General features: G+C 37.8%; 1 protein-coding gene across 1 annotated transcript; it reads left to right on the top strand.

Annotated features, from left to right (window-relative positions):
- The first annotated feature begins 512 nt into the window (after positions 1 to 512).
- Positions 513 to 19,104, top strand: LOC101542671 (cytochrome P450 2C15-like). The gene is made up of 9 exons (XM_055118660.1): positions 513 to 680; positions 7,076 to 7,238; positions 7,396 to 7,545; positions 8,986 to 9,146; positions 11,421 to 11,597; positions 12,825 to 12,966; positions 16,353 to 16,540; positions 18,008 to 18,149; positions 18,914 to 19,104. Exons 1-9 carry the CDS (start codon positions 513 to 515, stop codon positions 19,102 to 19,104), a joined length of 1,482 nt encoding a protein of 493 aa, XP_054974635.1.
- Positions 19,105 to 20,618: the final 1,514 nt, after the last annotated feature.

Below are 20,618 nucleotides of genomic sequence, written 5' to 3'. Positions count from 1 at the left end.
CTGCCCACATGGCACAGCCTGGCAAGCTACCCGTGGTGTATTCAAAATGCCAAAAACAGTAACAACAAGTCTCATAATGGAGACGTTACTGGTGCCTACTCAAGCAAATCGATGAAAAATGGGATGACCATGCTATGATACATACACATATCTTCAAAGTCATAATTCCCAAAACAATATGAATCTAGAGATAAGCCATCTGATATTAAATTACTTACTTCCGTGTTTATAAATCAAGCCTGCATATTGGAACCACTTAAGTCAGAGATCTCTAACCTGTTCCTCCAGGAAGTCCAAGAGACACAAACTCTAGTGAACTCATTGATTGGCTTGAAGAACATCTGGACTAAAGTACATTTTCATTTAATCAGTATTACTAGATCAGAGTCTACACAGGAGAGACTATAAAGTGGATGTAACAAATTGTTTCTTTCATAGCTTCGGAGGCACAAGCTGATTTAGTAGGGAGTGTTCAGTTTGAGGTTCACGGTTATCTAAGTAGGAAAGCTTCAATGGATCTGCTTGTGTTCCTGGTGCTCTGTATCTCCTGTTGCCTCCTCCTTTCATTCTGGAAACAGAGCTCTCAGAAAAGACGTCTCCCTCCTGGCCCTACTCCTCTCCCACTTATTGGAAATATCTTACAGATAGATATTAAGAATGCGAGCAAATCCCTGAGCAATGTAAGTATGTTTTATGATCCTCCAGTGATTTGTTATGGGTAAATAAATTAGCTTCAAATTTGAAAATGGTGTCTAGTCTTGGCACACTATTAAAATTAATCAATGCAAATAAAATTATTCCCTGAAATGATTCACATTTCTTTTGCCATTTTCAATGTATTATCACAAACAGTAGAATGAAACGATGTATTTGTTGGTAAAGAAAAATTTAGAGTTTTGTATGATACAATCAATATACTACTATGGCAAAAATTTTGTTTCAGTCATTTGCTATAATTTTTGGTTCAGGATAAATGGAAGTAAGGGTTTTGTGATTATAGATTTTATGCCATATTCCTCTACTATAGAAAGTGTGTTTTTATAAGAGTAACAATGAACATTGATTTACTCTGAAGTGACAAAGTGGGCCTGATTTCAATAAATTGCTCTTGGGAAGAGCTTGACTGACTGAAAGAAAGAAGTAATCAGCAGGACCCAATGTTGTTAACCAAATTCATATGAATGCTAACAAGAACTTATGTTTGTATACTATGAAGACTCAGGCTGGAAAAATTGTGCTTCCATGAAGTGCTGCATGTGCTAAATTACCTCTGTGATACCATTATTCTTTATATTTGGAGGGGGGCAACTTATCAGCCTGGGCATTAGAACATTTCAAGCTTCTCATACCTGCCGGCCAGCACCCAACCAGTTACTGTAGTTGAAGCACACTGCATTAGAGCACCTGAGTCTACTTATTTATTTACTTATTTACTTATTATATGTATTTTTTTTATCGAGTAGCATTTGTTAAAGGAGTGGAAATCGTATATTTCGGACTACATCGTTTTTTAAAAAATTTTATTTTATAAAGCAGCTTGCTATATTTGATTATATTTAATATTAGCACAGCAATCCCACCACCATTATAGCTTCCACCACCATATTTCAGATGTTTCCATCCTGAACTTTAACCTCTGCCCCCAGAGAAACAAAATAATTTATTTCGTATTGTTTGTTATGAAAAACCACTAAAAATGCTCCAAAAATGTTTTCTTAGAGAAAAAAATGTGAATATTATTATATTTTACCCAGGGCCCATTAAGCCCTTCTATAAGAAATCAGACGTGTTGCTGAAAGTTGAGACTTGTGTGAATATATATGTATATATCTATATATCATATTTGTTAAAAAATATTTCCCTTTAAGATTGGTTGCCTCCTACTTAATCCCCATCAAATGTGGTTGGTACTCTTGGAGTATGGGTGGTGTGAGGTATGAGTTGTCATGAGGCCACCAGTGCAACTGTGAGGTCTAGAAATACATTCATTTCTCGATGAGGGTCACCCCAGTATGTGGAGACCGGCCCTGAGCATGGCAGCGGCTGAGTTCTGGAGGTTTTGGGCTGACAGAGCTGGGTTCCTTGGGGTTGGGAGGGGTCTCACTGTCCCCCTTCGGAGCACCCTGAATGAAGCATCATGGAGTGGGGTCTGGGGCAATGTTACGGTGTGTGTCCTGTTATGCTCCATTCCGGAGAGAAGGACATTAGAGTCTGGATCATGGCCGATGATAAAATTATCTGGCACCAGCCAGAGTTTGTTATGAGCCATGGTCCTAGAGACTCAGAAACAAATCTCGGAACCTAGTGGCTTTATGGAAAAATGCATCTGGACTTTGCATTACGTTACCAGCCCTGGGTCACTCCAGTTGGAGAATGGTGCCATCTATCTGCTGGCTCCCCCCATGGCTCAATGGCTATCATTTTCCAGAGAACAATGGACAACCGGGTAAGGGCTTGACATCATATGCTATTTATAATCAGCAATAGAATATAATTTTTATGGTCATTTCTTCTCCCCATTTTTTACAAATGGCCAAAAGGCATATGAAAAATGCTCCACATTGCCAGTCATCAGGGAGATGCAAATCAAAACAACAATGAGATATCATCTCAGACCACAGAGATTGGCACACATTCAAAAGAACAAAAGCAACCAGTGCTGGCGTGGATGTGAAAAAAAAGGGACGCTCTTTCTCTGTTGGTGGGAATGCCGACTAGTCCAGCCTTTCTGGAAAACAATATGGACAGTTCTTTAAAAACTAGAAATTGAGCTAATAATTTATGACCCCGCAACACCACTTCTGGAAATATATCCCGAGGGTGCAAAAAAGCAAAGTAGAAATGACATCTGTACCTATATACTCATTGCAGCACTGTTCACACTAGCTAAAATCTGGAAACAACCCAAGTGCCACAGAACAGATGACTAGTTAAAGAAACTTTGGTACATCTACACAATGGAATATTATGCAGCTGTTAGGAGAGATGAAGTCATGAAATTTGCTTATAAATGGATAGACATGGAGAGCATCATGCTAGGTGAAATGAGTCAGAAAGAGAGGGACAAACATAGGACTACACTCATTTGTGCAGTATAGAATAACATTACATATGGCTGACACCCAAGGACAGTAGATACAAGGTCCAGGAGGATTGCCCCATAGCTGGAAGACTGCTTCATGAGAGGAGGGGAGAAGGCAGATGGAATAGAGAACGGATCACTAGGAAAATGATGACTGGAGTCGGGATGAGACATGTGTGCCGAAAGTAGATAATGGACCAAACATGATGACCTCTCAGTGTCTGTGTTGCAAGCCATAATATCCAAAAGTAGAGAGAGAGTATGGGAAATATTGTCTGCCACTGAGGCAGTGGGAGGGTGGGGGGGGTATACCGGGAAAATTGGTGGTGGGGAATGTGCACTGGAGGAAGGATGGGTGTTTGATCGTTGTGTGACTGTAACCCAAAGATGAAAGCTTGTAACTATCTCACAGTGATTCAGTAAAATAAAAAAAAATACAAATTGTCTAATGTTGCCTTTATGGCAGATCTGAGTGCTGGGGTAAAATCCAAAATAATAATGGTGGGGTCTGGTGTCAAAATATCGAATGTAATCAAAGTACAGAGAGAGTAATGTGAAAATCATCTGCCACACAGGTAGAGGGAGGGTGTGGGACGGGGGGTATACTGGGTGTTTTGGTGGTGGAAAATGTGCACTGGTGAATGGACAGGTATTTAGTCATTGTATGACAGAGACTTATACCTGAAAGCTTTGAAACTGCTCTATGGTGACTCAATAAATAAATATATTAAGTCACTGTCACTGTCATCCCGTTCCTTATCGATTTGCTCGAGCGTGCACCAGTAAAATCTCCACTGTGAGACTTGTTGTTACTGGTTTTGGCTTATCAAATACGCCACAAGTACCTTGCAAGGCTCTGCTGTGCGGAAATTTATTAAGAAAAGTACAAATAAGATCCCGGAGGCTGCACGTGTGCGGCCTTACCACAGCTGCAAGAGCATGACTCCAGAGGGCAGCTAAACTACTTTTGGTACTGGCAGCTCCTTGCAGAATGTCTCCAGATAGAACTAAGCCGAGGCCCCATTCCTGCTCAGGAGGGGAAAGGTTTTTCTCTCGCACCTTTTCCTTGCCGGGGAGGGGGCGGGTGGCGTGGTGACCGTCATGTTATGAGGACCACAGATGAGAGATACAAGCTTGCAATGATCCAATTATTCCTGGAAGAAATTTCCCTGGACTTAGTTGCTAAAATACAGAAATCCAAAACCACATGGCTGCCTTCGCTTCACAGAGACCTCATATCTCTTCACAGCAGGTCTGACTCTAGTGGGGAACTCCTAACAATAAGAGTGAGTTTTTTTGTTGAAACATTGAATGTAACCAAAGTAAAGAGGAAATAAAGTGAAAGTTATCAGTTACCCAGGCCAGGGGAGGGGCTGTGGGGGGGGGTGAGGAATGGGAGGTATACTGGGTTTTTTTTTGGTGGTTGAATATGGGCACTGGTGCGGATGGTTGTTTAAGCCTTGTATAACTGAGACGTAACAACGAAAGCATTGTAATTTTCCACATGGTGATTCAATTAAAAAAGAGAAAAGTACATATAATATAAAAAATTGTTACTAAGCAGCACCTCGGTCCTATACTGTAATGATGCTCATAGAGTTGAATTCCAGGACCCAAAGACAACAATTTTGATTGGGTCCCGAAGTTCCGGAAACCACCAGGACCAAATATCCTGGTGCTTTTGGGACTTTACGGTAGCACCCTATAAATCTCAGTGGTTAGAAACCTGTGATGTCAGGGATTGAATCGAGATTTCATATGTGCAAAAAATATGCCCTAACTAATGTCGTAAGAGTTGACCCTTATTTTGCTATTTATCATAGTATTTCAAAATCCTGACAATGTGTGCAATCAAAACTTTATGGAAAGAAAGTTAAAAAATAGATTTATGAATTTCAATTCAAAAAAGATGGTTGATGTAAAGAAGGGTCAGGATTTGTACTCTGTGGGAGAATATTTACCCTAAATACTTGAGGTCCTATGTTTGACCCTATGCTTCAAAAAAACCAAACAGAGAATAGCTGAATTGGATTATTTTTAAACTTTAACTATTCCTTACCTTAGTGATGTGCTCGGATTTTTTCTCATACTTTGTCCTATTGAAGTTCTCTTCCACTGAGTCCTCACTTCACTGAGCAAGGGTCCAAGAGTTTGACCAAGTTGCTTTGAAGTCTTAATCAGGGAATTTAGAAAGCTCTAACGTGCTAGAGCGCTTCCCCGATTTTTGTCTCTGACCATCTGGCAGGTGAGTCTCTCAATTTTTTCATTATGTCTTGTGCTATATAAGGCTTGCAAGAAAGACCTGTGTTCAAGAAGTCCTCAGTAGTAATTGGGAATTCATCACAATAAATTCCAGAGAGTGATTCTGTAATTTTTGGACTTGGATGACTGATGATAATGTCATAAATTTCTTGCAGCTGCTATTGAGACCTGGATTGAGACCCAGGCTAGTGTCTGGTAATTGGAGTAGCATTGAAAATCAGTGGGCCTGAGAAGTTGTTGAGGATTTGGGGTCTTGAGTGTCCAGTAGCAGCAATATACTCAGCAGTCCCACATCTACTAAAAGATTTGAATTTTCCAGAACCTGGCAGCAATTGTAGTAGCAAGGTCATTAATACAGTCTTGTGATTGAGGTTGCAAAGGTTTGTAAAGATTCATAGCACCACATTTTTGTGGAACTTGCCACTACCAAATTTCCAAATAATGGGTTCCCATCATCTGTTCAGAAAATCAGCCAGTGAGTCCTGGGATGGGTCCAAGAGTTTGACCTAGTAAATGCCTGTAAACGCCTGCCTATCATGTTTTAATAAGCCTGCGAGCTAGCCTGGGTTTGAGATGGCCAGTAACACGGTACTCCTTTTGTTTTCTTTTAATTGAATCATTGTAAAGTACATAGTTACAAAGATTTCACAATTAGATTGCAGTCATATAAAGTTCTAACAACTATCCCTCCACCAGGGTATATTTTCCAGCACCCATTTCCCCAGTATCCCTCCCGCCGCCACCACTCCTAGCCTGCCTCTATGGCTGACACATTACTTCTTTCTCTCTCTACTCTTGGGCATTATGGTTTTCAATACAGATACTGAGAGGCCATCATGTTTGGTCCTTTACCCACTTTCAGCACACATCTCCCATCCAGAGTGAACCCTTCCAACAACCATTGTAATAGTGGTCCCTTCTTTATCACAGCTGTCCTCTTCCCCAGCACATGAGTCAGACTTCCATTCATGGAGCAGTCCTACTGGCTCTTTTCTCTACTATTTTTCGGGAGTTCAATATCTAATGTTGACAGCCTATCATCTGTTCTGCGGCAGTCAAACAGGCCTCTGTGTGGCTTGAGAATTTGTGGAGTAATGGCCTTAGGAGAAAACTATGCTTCTGTCACACGGTACAAGCCCCAAAGGAGCTAGATGGAACACAGCAGACTATGGGAGATGCTTTACTAGCTGGCTGGGCTCTGGGAGCGCCACAGAGCGCTTTCTGGCTATTGGCATGATGCTAAAAGTCAGATGTGGTCTGGAATGGATTAGACATGTTTGGTTAGGCTTAGGCAACTCGGATATCTCAGTTCCCAGCGAGCTTAACTACTGTAATGGGAAGGTAGAGCACTCCTTGGGATCTCTTTCTAAGAAGAGAAATTTCTTAGTTGTTTCCTTATTTGTGGTACAAATAAACCTTAAGTGAGGCAAATAAAACTGTTGTAGATTGTTTTGGTAGTTAATTTATGCAATTAATAAACAGTAACAACAAGTCTCACAATGGAGACATTACTGGTGCCTGCTCGAGCAAATTGATGGACAGTGGGATGACAGTGCTACAGTGTTATTAATTATAACCCGTGTACTGTTTCTTGGGCCATTGTTTGACATATCCTAGTCATCCTTAATTGGCAGCTACTACAGTAACTCATGTTTATGTATTAAATTCAGAAAATTTATTCAGATTATGTCAGATTGTATTCTTTGACAATCATATGCATCTTTTTTGCAGCTTTCAAAAATCTATGGTCCTGTGTTCACTGTGTACTTGGGCATGAAACCCACTGTGGTTCTGCATGGATATGAAACAGTGAAGGAGGCCCTGATTGATTTTGGAGAAGAATTTTCTGCAAGAGCCAGTTTCCCACTGGCTGATAGAGCTACTAATGGAAATGGTAGGTGTGAATGCACTCATGTAGCATTACTAATGAGGATGGAGAAGATGGAAGGCAGATATCAAAAGTGTGTGCTCATTGGAGGAGCTGCCACCTCTTGATTTCTTCCTTTTTTGCTTAGGACTTCACTTATACTTTGTATTTCTTCTTCTGGTAGGAATTATTAACAGCAATGGAAAGAAATGGAAGGATATAAGGCGCTTCTCCCTCATGACCTTGAGGAATTTTGGGATGGGAAAGAGAAGCATTGAAAATCGTGTTCAAGAAGAAGCCCACTGCCTGGTGGAGGAGTTGAGAAAAACCAATGGTATAGATACAATGCCCAACTGTTACCCTGTCTAATCACATCCTTGGAAAATTTTCAGACGCAGTCAGTTTTCATTCAGGTAGTAGCTGCCAGCTGTTATGTAGTGTAGGGAAGATTTGAGGCATAAAACCAAGAGGTTTTATCTGTTTGCTGTGTTTGTGTATACCTCACATTTGTGCATCTATGTTAATATAAAAGATTGTTTCATCTGTTTCTCTCTTAAGTCTGATAGTTTTTTTTAAATAAGAAACCATGAAGAATAGGTGGTCTACCTAATACATGTATATTTTGACATTTTTCTTTAATATTTGAAACTTCTTTGAGTACATTATTCATTATTGATTTGTCAGAGAGTCTTTTTCTTCATGATCCGGTACTGTTAATTTTAGATATCTAGGACTTCATTTCTTCCATGTTAGTTTACTTTGTATAATGTTAATGTTTCCAATTTTATTATTATTAAATAATATTATTAATATTCCTATGTGTTATATGTAGTGTTTAATTTTAATTGAGTAATTTCTCTTTTTATTTTCTCTAGCAGGGTCTGTCAATTTTGATTAAGTTTTTCAAAAGAGCTCTAGTTTTGGGGCTGGAGCTATAGCACAGCAGGTAGGGCATTTGCCTTGCACGTGGCCGACCAGGGTTCAATTCCCAGCATCCCATATGGTCCCCTGCGCACCGCCCTGGGTAATTCCTGAGTGCAGAGCCAGGAGTAACCCCTGTGCATTGCCGGGTGTGACCCAAAAAGAAAAAAAAAAGAGCTCTAGTTTCATTGCTGTGTCCTATTGTTTTTTTAATCTATTTTATTTATTTCCTCTTTAATCTTTATACTATCCTTTTTTGCTTTAGGCATAATTGTCCTTTTCCTAGTTCTTTGAGAACTAAAGTTACATTGTTTATTTGTTATCTTTATTTCTCCATTTTTGGAATATAGGAAGAGCCTCCCAAAATGGAGCTTGGAGGTGGGGCACTCGTAGGGATTTTAAATCAACTATATTGAAGGGTTCAGAGCAAGGGCCTGAGGATATGGTGGTGTTCATACCATTGTGGCTAGGGACCATCAGGTCAACCCTGGAGGTGATTTGGGGCTTCAGAGATATATCTGATGATGCTAGGGCATTGGGCATGTACAATGCCAGAAATTGGACCTATTGGACTAGGTCCAATGCATGTGTACCACATCTTTTGCCCCATCTTTAGTTTATTATTGGCATAGCTTTTTTATCACTTATAAATTTTACTCTTAGAATTTGTTTTGCTGTAAGACATTAGTGATTTGTTTGTTTATGCTTATCAAATATTTAATTGTTTAGGGAACTTGTATGTAAGATGTTGCTCTTAAGTTTCTAGTGATGATCTTTTTCTTGCTACAACAAGCGTATGTCTGTATTTTCATTGTTTAATTTTATTAAAAATTTTTTTGTTATTCTTCTGTAGCATCACCATGTGATCCTACTTTTATCCTGGGTTGTGCTCCCTGCAATGTGATCTGCTCCATTATATTTCAGCATCGTTTTGATTATAGAGATCCAGATTTTCTAAGTCTAATGGAAAAATTTAACGAAAATTTCAGGATTCTGAATTCTTTATGGTTGCAAGTGAGTGTAAATTCCTTTCCTTTTTTTTTAAAGTTTTATTTGCTCTCCATGCTTTATACTACTGTTTTCTACGCATTGTTCACTTGAAGATGATATTCTTAAGTGTATATTGTTCCAACATATGGACACTGTACCATGCATGGCACTTTTGTTCATGCATACAATATTCCAGTACCATCCCTTCCACCAGAATGTCATCTTCCCCTTGTCCCACCCCAAATGTCCTTGAGTAGCCCCATACTCACCCTTACCCTTCACCCCTTGGTGGAATCAGTTCTAGAGACCAACTTTCTGGTTCTGTTGCCTTTGATCCTTTGCTATTACCTTCTATACATCTATATAACCCATATGTGGAAAAAGAGAATTCTGTAGGATTGTGGGGGTTTTGTGTGTGTGTGTGTGTGTGTGTGTTTGTGTGTGTGTGAAGCAAGGTAGTTTTTATTGAAACTTTTTTAGAAATATGTGAAAGGAGAGAGAGAGGGAGTAGTACATGTTCAATAGAGAACATAGGCTTTTCCAGAGTGTAGATAAGAAAACAAAGAAGCATAGAAATAATCAAGATACATGTTCAAGGGAGAACATGGGCTTGAAGAACAAGCTGAATGTTTTTCCTATTTAATCATAATGTTTGCTGTTTTCTCCAAGTCCAAACATCTAGTTCACCAAACTATGAAGTAAATATATGAACCACAAGTTCTACTCAGTGCTTAGCTTCATAGAATGCTCTTTAAATATAGACAGAAAAATTCTGTACAGAATAAGAAACAGAAATTCACGATAATTAAGCCTTTTAAGTGTTCTTTTTTCCTACAAAAGCCCAAAGTCCAGCTTTCACAAAATAATTTTGTATTTTCCTAAAAAATGTGCACACCATTAAAGGACATCCACACTTCCTTTATCCACAGATAACATAATATAATCAACATTTATCAACATCATTATATTAGTTGTTAGAAATAAATTAGGGACAGAATATCTTTTTTAAGAAAAGAGAATTTTAGGGTTCACACATGATGTCAAATAACACTGATTAAAGTGAGAATCTTTGATTCTTTTCTTTATTTTTTTGCTTTTGAGTGAAATCCAGTGATGCTCAGGGTTTACTCCTGATTCTGGACTTAGGAATTACTTCTGGCAGTGCTCTGGGGACTTGGGATGGAGATCTAGCCCAATCAGCCACAGGCAAGGCAAATGCCCTATGTGCTTACTATTGCTCTTGCCCTTTTTAATGATCTCTTTTTCATATTCTAATGATCAAGGCAATTATTTATTAATTTATTAATTTATTTGTTTGTTTGCTTTTTTGGGTCCACCCAGTGATGCTCAGAGGTTATTCCTGGCCTTCCCTAAGAAATAACTCCTGGCTTGGGGGACCATATGGGATTCCAGGGATTGAACCTGGGTCAGTTGGGTGCAAGGCAAAAGCCTTACCTTTTGTAAGTGGTAGTGGTGTACTACCACTCTGACGCCCTCCAGGCAATATTTTTGAGTGATAAAGTAATAGGGTTTATGATTTCCCAACCATAAACAAATATCAAGTATTACCCTGTAACTAGATAAGATGTTCTGCCTTTTGTTTAAACCATGTGATATGACCAGAGAATTTAATTTAGCTACTCTACTCATAGTTACTGTGAAGATAAAGTTGAAAGGTGCTGCATAGTATATTCAGAATTTTCCCACCTCCAAAATACTGATTCTGTTTGAGGCTATGAGACAGGATTTAAAAAAAGCAGTACAAAACTGTAGCTATATCAGGATGCTCATCCTACCTTCACCTCTATTACCCACGTGATGGGAATCTTAGTGTTTGTGTCATCCAGAATTTCAATACTATAGGGAACTGTAGTAAACAATAAAATAATTAATGCAAGATGCTTTATATTATAAACATGATGTATGAATATAGAAAATAATTGTGATCTTGATCTGCTTGTCAGAATTTTCTCCATCAAACACATCTATCAGTGTATAAATTATGAATGAGTGAAACAAAATTTCCCTTTAAGACAGAGAACACTTTTAACATTTTTGGCCAAGGTTTATCATGTGGTGTATGTCTTCATTAATCATTTTCTTTTCATTGGACTGTAGAGACAGCTAGGGATTAAAGCACTTGCTTTGCACATAGCTGGCTCTATTTGTTCCACAGCTTTGACAGGAGTAATCCCTGAGCATAGAACCAGGAGTAAGCACTGACCAGCACCAGGGGAGTGCAACCCCATGAAATACTCAAGTTTCAAAACTTTAATAAATCATTGTTTTCTCTTTTAGATTTGTAATGCTTTACCTATTCTCATGGACTATTTCCCTGGAAGTCATAACAAAGTATTCAAAAATATTAATTTTTTTAAAAATTATGTTCTTGAGAAAACAAAAGAACATCAAGCATCTCTGGACACTAATAATCCTCGGGACTTTATTGACTGTTTCCTCATCAAAATGCAAGAGGTAAAATGTGACTGGTAGTTTAGTTATTTGGTTTATTAAGAGTGTTGTACTTAAAACAACGAGTGCTATATTTACGAGGAAGCATTCTGTGTAAGGCAACTAATGTTGACAAGATCTTTTGCTATTTATTGCATAAATTAATATAAACAAAATATTACAGAAGAAGTAAAATTATATTGTTAAGATAAGTGGAATGTATAAGTTGTTTAGGCACTTATAGTGGTGGAGATGTTGGGAGGAGAGAATTACACTTTAGAATAAAGTAGAATCAAAGGATTACAAATAAGTTACAAAATGCAAAATATCATTCCATAATTGAAGGTGGATTCTGATCGTGGCACACTTAATATTGAAGACTAAACCAAAACTTCAATTTTTCTGAGTTTTCTGTATGTCTTATAACTGGAAATAAACTTTAATATGTTGTTGGTGTAAACAGTTGAGGGAGTTTCAAATAACCAGTTGTCTGAATGGAGGAATAGAAGTGAAGTGAGAACTGGAAATAAAATTTAATATGTTGTTGGTGTAAACTAGTTTAGGGAGTTTCAAATAACCAAATTGTATGAATGGAGGAATAGAAGTGAGTTTTGGGAGTGAATTGGTGGATGGAAGAGAGAAACCTCTACTGGTATAAAGTGGTATAAAATGATATAAACGCAAAATTTGGTATTGATATCTGTAAGTATGAGTTTTGCTACTTGAACTGAAAAAGACAATTCTTCTAGCATGAATTTGTATTGCATCAGGTTAAAAATCAGTTGACCGAAAATGTAGTCATCGTTACTTGCTTGTAGGAAGTTTTTTAATTGAGAATCATGAGTATCCGACTTTCTCATTTTTTCATTTTCAGCCAGGATAAAAGGGTAGGCTTGGGCGATACCAGGCTGTACTCAGGGCTTACCCCTGGCCCTTCACTCAGGGATCACTCCTGGCGGGACTCAGGGAACCAAATGTGGTGTTGGGGATGGAACCTGGATCAGCCTCTGCAAAAAAAACAACCTACCTATTGTACTCTTGCTTTGGCCCAGCTTTGTCATTATAAAGTTTGTTTTGCTTTTTCTGGGTCCCTCAACTTTCAACATAATTTTAGGATAACCTTTTCAATTTATGCAGAGAAGCCTGCAAACTTTTGATATGTTGACTTAATTTTTTAACAGAATGAATTCTTTTGGATTTACGAGTTCTGGAAAAATCATAAATCAAATAATTATATCAAATTATCCCTAGGAAAAGCACGATAAAGACTTGGAGTTTACTTTAGAAAATCTGACTATCACAGCCAGTGATCTGTTTGCAGCTGGGACAGAGACAACAAGCACTACACTGAGATACGCTCTTCTCCTCCTGCTGAAGCACCCTGAGGTCATGGGTATGAGCAATATAATAGATGGATGGAGTGCAGGATTATCTTACAAGGTTTAGATGTGCTTTCCATCTTGCTTCTTAGAAAGCATCAGTAAATAATATCTGTATGATCAAATTAATGAAAGTATCATGATGAGAGGGCTGTAGTGATAGCACAGTGGGTAGGGCACTTGCCTTGCACGTCCCAGATTCAATTCCTCTGCCCCTCTCGGAGAGCCTGGCAAGCTACCAAGAGTATGCTGCCCGCACGGCAGAGCCTGGAGAGTTACACATGGCATATTCGATATGCCAAAAACAGTAACAAGTCTCACAATGGAGACCTTACTGGTGCCCACTCAAGCAAATCGATGAACAACAGACCACCCTTTCTACATCATGATGGGAAATCTTTTTATAATACAAGAAGATGCAGTGCTAAGAAAGGTGAAGATACTACTTACTACTGGCAATATCAAAAGTAATAAATGATGATCTGGATTTCAAGGGGGGTTATTTGTGTCAGCCATAACCAGCATCAATTAACTGGGACAGCATACTAGATTTCTATGAAAAGTTCTCTTTGAATAGAAGGTAGTTTATTTACAGATCCAGGGCTCTGTAAATAATATATACAATTCTGAAAGTATATTGTTCTCAAGTCATAGTAAGAAAGTGGGAAGTTTTCTTAAAACTAAGTGGGAATTTCAAAAACTAGTGCTTTTTGGAGAAAATACACACATTAAGGGATATGTTTTAAAAAAGTCAAATTCAGGAACAAAAGATAGTACAGCAGTTAGGGAGCATGATTAGTATGCACTAGACTGGGTTTGCTGGGGTTGATTCCAGGAACCACATGGTGCCCTGAGCATCGTTCAGTGTAACTCTGAAAGCCCCGGAGCACCACCTGGTGGCTTTGGTGTCCTTTCTCACTTTAAAGTCATAAATCGCATCATAGGAAGTCATGGGGTCAGAGAACTTTTGAAGGGGAATGAAAGTGTCAGTAAGTCAGACCTAGAAAAGAACACATCAAAATTTGGGTATATACTGAGGGGAGATGTTAGGGAAGACAGAGACCTGAGAAATCACCTCAGATTTTTCTTAAGTTCACTGTATCTCTGTATCACTGTCATCCTATTGTTCACCAATTTACTCGAACAGGCTCCTGTAACGTCTCTGTCTCCATTCGTCCCAGCCCTGAGATTTTAGCAGCCTGTCCTTACTCATCTTTCCAAACAATAGGAGGCTTCTTTCAGGGTCAGGGGAATGATACCTGTTATTGTTACTGTTTTCGGCATATCGAATACGCCACTGGGAGCATGCCAGGCTCTGCCGCGTGGGCGGGAAACTCTTGGTAGCTTGCCGGGCTCTCCGAGACGCATATATATTTATTTCCCTCTATAATGATGTGTCGCTGCTACTATTCCAGGAATTTGTTTCAGACTTGTCCGAGCATGTGGAAAGCGGCTTGGAGTAGTGGCGCTACCTTATAGAAAATAATAAAAAAAAAATTAAATTAATTGAAAACAAACAAAAACAATTGGAAACTATGTGTTTAGTATTAGAAAGTGAAAAAAAATTGGGGGATTGGGTTGGACCACATTTGCTCGGTGCTCAGGGGACCATATAGGGTGCTGGGGATTAAACATGGGTCTACTGCATACAAGGCAAGTACCCTACTTGCGGTACTATTGCTTCAGCCAGAAAGCAAACAAAATTTTATCGTAACAACTGAATTGTCTGTTTGATATACATTTAACTACTTTGAGTTTTATTTTATTTATTTATTTTTTTAGGTATACAAGATTGTATTAGGGAGAGTCACCCCAGAAAAACAAAGTACACAGTCTTCTACAGTGTACATGGAATATTCTTTAGACAGATCATAAGCTGAGACATAAATCAAGTATCCATAGAAGCAATTGTAGACATTATGTTAGTTTGTTTTCATATATCAATGTTTTGAAAGTAAGAATAAACCACACACACACATACACTCACAAATCTGTAAAAGAGACATATGTGCAGCTTTTGGTGAGTGTGACCCAGAACCCAACATGCACCAAAAGAGCAAATCTGGAACTCTGGTGTGAGCAACCCCACCCCAACCCTGACGCCATATCTGTGCACCCCTGAGGAAGCATGTGTCCATACCAGCTCAGCCAAACCCAACTTCCAAGGGTAGCAAGTGCCCCTGGAGAACAATTAAAATCATAACCAGTTGTGAGAGAAGTCTTGGAATCGGATCAGCAGATGTGCCATGTCTCTGAAACTGAGTATTAGGAACAATGCAAAAACAAAACTCATCCATGTGAGCAGACAGTAACGAAAGACCCAGAAGACCCTCATTACAACAGACATTTTCAGTCTGCTTAAATACTGAGAAAAAAAATACTGCTAATACAACATTATCTAATAATTGCATCTGAAGAGTATCAAAAACTTGAAGGGATACTAAAGTGTGTGTCTACTAAAGTGTTTTAGTAAAGGGATACTAAAGTGGTGAAATAAGTAATTGAAATAGAAGTAGAGGATTTACAGAATACAGTAGCAAGTGTCAGCAACAGAATGTATACAGCCAGGGCACAGACAACTTTGAGTTTTAGAGAAATGATTAAGTACTAACCTTCAACTTAACTGATATGCTCCATCAAAGACCATTTTTCTCTATTTAATAAAGTAATTTTATCCTCTAATTTCTGTATTAGCAAGGAGGGCTCTATAGAAAAATTATTGTTGTGGGTTTGAAACTATATGTTCCTATTTGGAAATAATTAAAAAATGAGATTGTATAAAGTTAGAATTGAATTGGAAGACATGATTAGGTACAAGTAAGTACTCAAAGTGATTATGGTTATATTGCTGGGTTGCATTGTTTGTTAATCAGAATGACATTGAAATAAAGATTCTGATAGTACTTTTGGTGTAAACATATTGGAGATGTAGAATCTGGAAATAGGAGTTGAGGATGGAGGTGACCTCTAGACCAGCCAATCTGGTAGATAAGAGATATAAATAGTAAAAAAATGAAAACTCAACACCTACAGATAGTTACTTTATAATTTAGTTTTCAACCATTTTTTATTTTGATTAAAACAATGTTTAATTTCTCTTTGTGTGATTAATGACTTGAATTTTCTGATTGAATTTTCTGATGTAATTCTGTTCTATATAAAGCATTCCTGCATTTTCATTTGTATTGTCATGTATTATAATAATAGGTATAGACTATATTTTTGGCTTATAGGTAATGATATTTATCTGTATAATAGAATTATTTATGTCTAAGTGCATTTCGTGACACAAAAATGATAATGTGATAACTTCACAAGCCTATTTCATGCATCCTTGAAGTGGCATTCAAATGTGGCTTGAGTTTTTCTTTTTCTCTGAGTCATGGTTTGTGTCTTACAGCTAAAGCCCAGGAAGAGATTGAGCGTGTGATTGGCAGACACCGGAGCCCCTGCATGCAGGACAGGAGCAACATGCCCTACATGGATGCCTTGGTGCACGAGGTCCAGAGATTCATTGACCTCCTCCCTCTCAACCTTCCCCATGCTGTGACCCGGGATATTAAATTCAGAAATTACATCATTCCCAAGGTAAGATTTATTTTTCTTATACTGATCTCTGCTTACCAGTTTTCCTTTTCACATTATATATATCCAATTCTTAATGAACACAGAGAGATTTGCAAAAATTAAAAACATATCTGGTGCCTACCTGTATGTCTTCCTTAGAATGACATCTATTCAATCTTCTGCTAATATTAATTTTAATCTTATATTTTAGGTAGTTTTTATAGAATGAAACTGTTTACAAAGATGTAAGAGGAGTGAAAGAGGGAAATGTTTTCAAGAATGAACAGAGGCTTCACCAGAGTAGAAATAAACAAGTAAAGAAACGTAGAGACAATCAAAAGAGAAACGTGTTCAGGAGAAAACACAGGCTTGAAGATCAAGTCTTGTACTCATTTTTAAATTGAGTTGTTTTGACGTTTTGTTGTTGTTATTTGTTCTCGGTTTTTAGGTCCCATGTGGCTCTGCTCAGGGTTATTCTTGATTCTGTGCTCAGGATCACTCCTGGAAAGATTTGGGGATCCATTACGAGGTGTGGGGGATCTAACCAGGTGGGGTGCATTCAAGGCAAAAGCCTTCCCAACTGTGCTCTCTGGCCTCTGTTTTTTTTTGTTGCTTTTGATGAGTTGTAAGCTTTTCATATCTTTTGAATAATTGTCCCTTGTCCTATATATGGTGTCCAGATATCTTCTTCCAGTCAGTAAGCTGCTTTTTTTTGTGTGTGTGTGTGTGTGTATGTGTTTGTGGTTTCCTTGACTGTCCTAAGGATTTTAATTTAACTAATTTATTTTGAATTTTGTTTCTTATGTCATTGAATTGAGTCCCAAAGACATCTCTGATGTGATGTGCACTGTCTATCTGATGTTGGAGTTTATTGTCAAAGCTTTTCACAACATAATTTGTGGTTTTAAGTCTTACAGCCAAGTCTTTAATACATTTTGAGCTATTTTTTATACATGGCATAAAAATTTAGTTTTAAGTTTTATAAATAATTTTTGATCAGTAAAAAGGGGTTATTGAATTTTTTGTTGTTGTTTTCCTGAATTCTTCATAAATCTTGGATATCAGCTCTTTACCAGATGGAAGGTGTGCAATTATATTCTGCCATTCATTAGGGTGCCTCATCATTTATCATTGTTCCTTTCACTTAGGAAAAGGTTTGTAGTTTGATGTAATCATGTTTGTTAGTTTTACTTTTGTTTTCTGCCATTTGCAATTGAGTAAACAATGACACCATAAGCCAATATTCCCACTCCTGTTTTTCTTCTATCTGTTTTGTGTTCCTAGTCTTATATACTATACCATAATCTATTTTGAATTATTTTTTATTTATGGTGCTAAGCAGTGGACTACTTTGATTCTTTTGAATCTCAGTATCCAGTTTTCCTAACATTTATTGAAGAGGAACCCTTTGCTGTTTAATATTGTCTCGTACATTTCTTCCAGCTCCACAAACACTTTATGACTCAGATTAGTTGTGTTTTGTTCCAGGGCACAACTATAATTACATCACTGACTTCTGTGTTGCATGATGAAAGAGAATTCCCGAATGCAAAGATGTTTGACCCCGGCCACTTTCTGGATGAGAGTGGAAAATTTAAGAAAAGTGACTACTTCATGGCTTTTTCAGCAGGTATTAAAATTTATTTCCTTGGTACATCAGCAGTCAATTGACAATGGATTTACTGACAATGCACAGTGCTCACTCTAGGGCTAGTAGAATAGTTCTTTGTTCATGATCAAGAACACAATCTTATAGTCTTAGCAGTTTTCCCTCTTTCTGACACACCTTCATTACTAGGTCAGATCACTGATATTTTGGAAAATTCATTCATTTCTTCCAAACTCAGAAAGAATTTTTTAAAAAGACAAAATATAAGAAAATTGCACTTTATAAAATGGAACGGTGTGAGATAAAACTTGAAATATCATGATATATTGGAGATTATTTAGCATGAGTTCTGTTAAAGTATGAAAAAGAGTCAGAGATAATGGACATATAATCTAATATCAAATTAGAAACAGCAAACACTATATAATATCAAATTAGAAACAGATAACACAGCTAATGTATTTGTTTCAAGGAAAGTATTAATGGAACCCTTATATACGAAAGCAGGAGTTATACTGTAATACTACTTTTCAAAGTTCTTCCTTTGTGTTCATCTCAATAACCGTTGAAAGAACACCTTTAAAATAAGACGCTAGGCAATGTATGGTGTGTGTGTGTGTGTGTGTGTGTGTGTGTGTGTATCACACTTTTCATTCATTTGTCAAAGCATCATACTTTTTTATTCACCCATTTAACCACTCTTTAAATAATTATTGCATATTCTCCAACTGACAGCCAGAAACAGGGTTCGAGGACTATATTTTCTTTGTATTTGCTTCTTTCAGGTAAACGCTCATGTGCAGGAGAAAGCCTGGCCCGCATGGAACTGTTCTTATTCCTGACCACCATTTTACAGAAATTCAACTTGAAATCTGTAGTTGATCCCAAGGACCTTGATACTACCCCTGTTTCCAGCGGATTCACTTCTGTGCCCCCTTCTTACAAGCTCTGCTTTGTTCCTGTGTTAGAAGAATAGATCACCTACTTTTGTTATGATTTTGTCTGAAAATTCCTCCATATAGGGCTTTGTTTACCTCCTTCCCTCTTTATCCATTTCCTGAGATGCTATCTCTGATCTCTCCTCCCCTCATATCTCCATTGTCTTCAGATTCAAAAAGATCCAGTGTTCATTAAAGATGGACTTTCAGAGTTTCACTTCAAAACCATGTTATTTCTTCATCGTCTGTAACATTTATATGCTCATCACTGTCATCTCTGTCATCCCATTGCTCATCAATTTGCTCGAGCAGGCACCAGTGATGTCTCCATTGTGAGACTTGTTGTTACTGGTTTTGGCATATCTAATATACCACAGGTGGTTTGAGAGGCCCTCCCATGTGGGTGAGATACTCTCGGTAGCTTGCAGGACTCTCAGAGAGGTATGGAGGAATCGAACCCCTGGTTGGCCTCATCCAAGGCAAATGCCCTACCTGCTGTGCTATCACTCCAACCCTTATGCACATGCTTTCTAAAATTGAATCATAACATCAATATGCTCATACTTCCAAAAATTGAAAGTCAGCTCTATAAAATTGAGCAAGGGGTTAGTGTATGCCAATATACAGCAAATTTTTCTTATAATGTTCTAAATTTTAAAAATAAAATTTTATGAGCCAATTTTCAAACTTCCTTTTCTCTCTCCACAATGCAGGCAAGAATCATAGGAATTAATCCAAAGGGTTTGGGATTATGTTTGTCCTCATAATGACAGTCACAGAGAAGGACAAAGAGGATTAGTGTAGATGAGCTCTAGTGACTACATGCCTACTGGAATTTTTTCATGTATCATCTTGGAAATAAAAGAAATTATGCACTGGAGAATTTTCATCCTGTTGGGAAAATATTGACAACAGTGTTCTAAAAGTGTTTATTTAGAGTTCTAGAAACACAAAACTAATTGATTGTTATAATCCAGAGTACTGGTTGCTTCTGAGGATTGTTTAGAAACAGGAATGAATGTGAGTTTTAGTAGAATAGGACTGTTGTCTACCAGAGAAATGAAATTTATCAAACCTGACTAAAGTGTATATTCAGCTTTTATCAGAAGACCTGGGAAACACCCATTAAGTGTAACCATTGGGGATAATTCTAAAACAAAACCATTTCAAATTCTTGAAAATTAGTCTTTTCTAATACCCATCCTAATGTAAATTATCCAAGACTTTATCTACACTTGTGTTTTCAAAGCATAGTTGAACTTTGTACTTTTTAATTAAAATTGCAAATTAAACTTGATAAAAAATATTTATAGGTTCTGGGGAGTTTGGACATATGTCTAGAATGTGTAAGGCTGTGAATCTGATACCTACCGCATGTCTCCTGGGTAGCCCTATAGCCCTGATGGTCCTCAAACATTGCTGGGTGTGACCCTGGTGGCTTCTGAGCACTGCTGGGGTTCCTGGTGATCCTGACTTCTCCTGGGCCCAAGAACTGCAATGAACTGTCACACTTATACTACCTATAGGCATCACTTGGAGTGGTCCATAATAA

This window comes from Sorex araneus, chromosome 11 (assembly GCF_027595985.1).
Source record: "Sorex araneus isolate mSorAra2 chromosome 11, mSorAra2.pri, whole genome shotgun sequence".
Taxonomy (NCBI): domain Eukaryota; kingdom Metazoa; phylum Chordata; class Mammalia; order Eulipotyphla; family Soricidae; genus Sorex; species Sorex araneus.
This window is presented reverse-complemented; position numbering and strand designations above follow the sequence as displayed.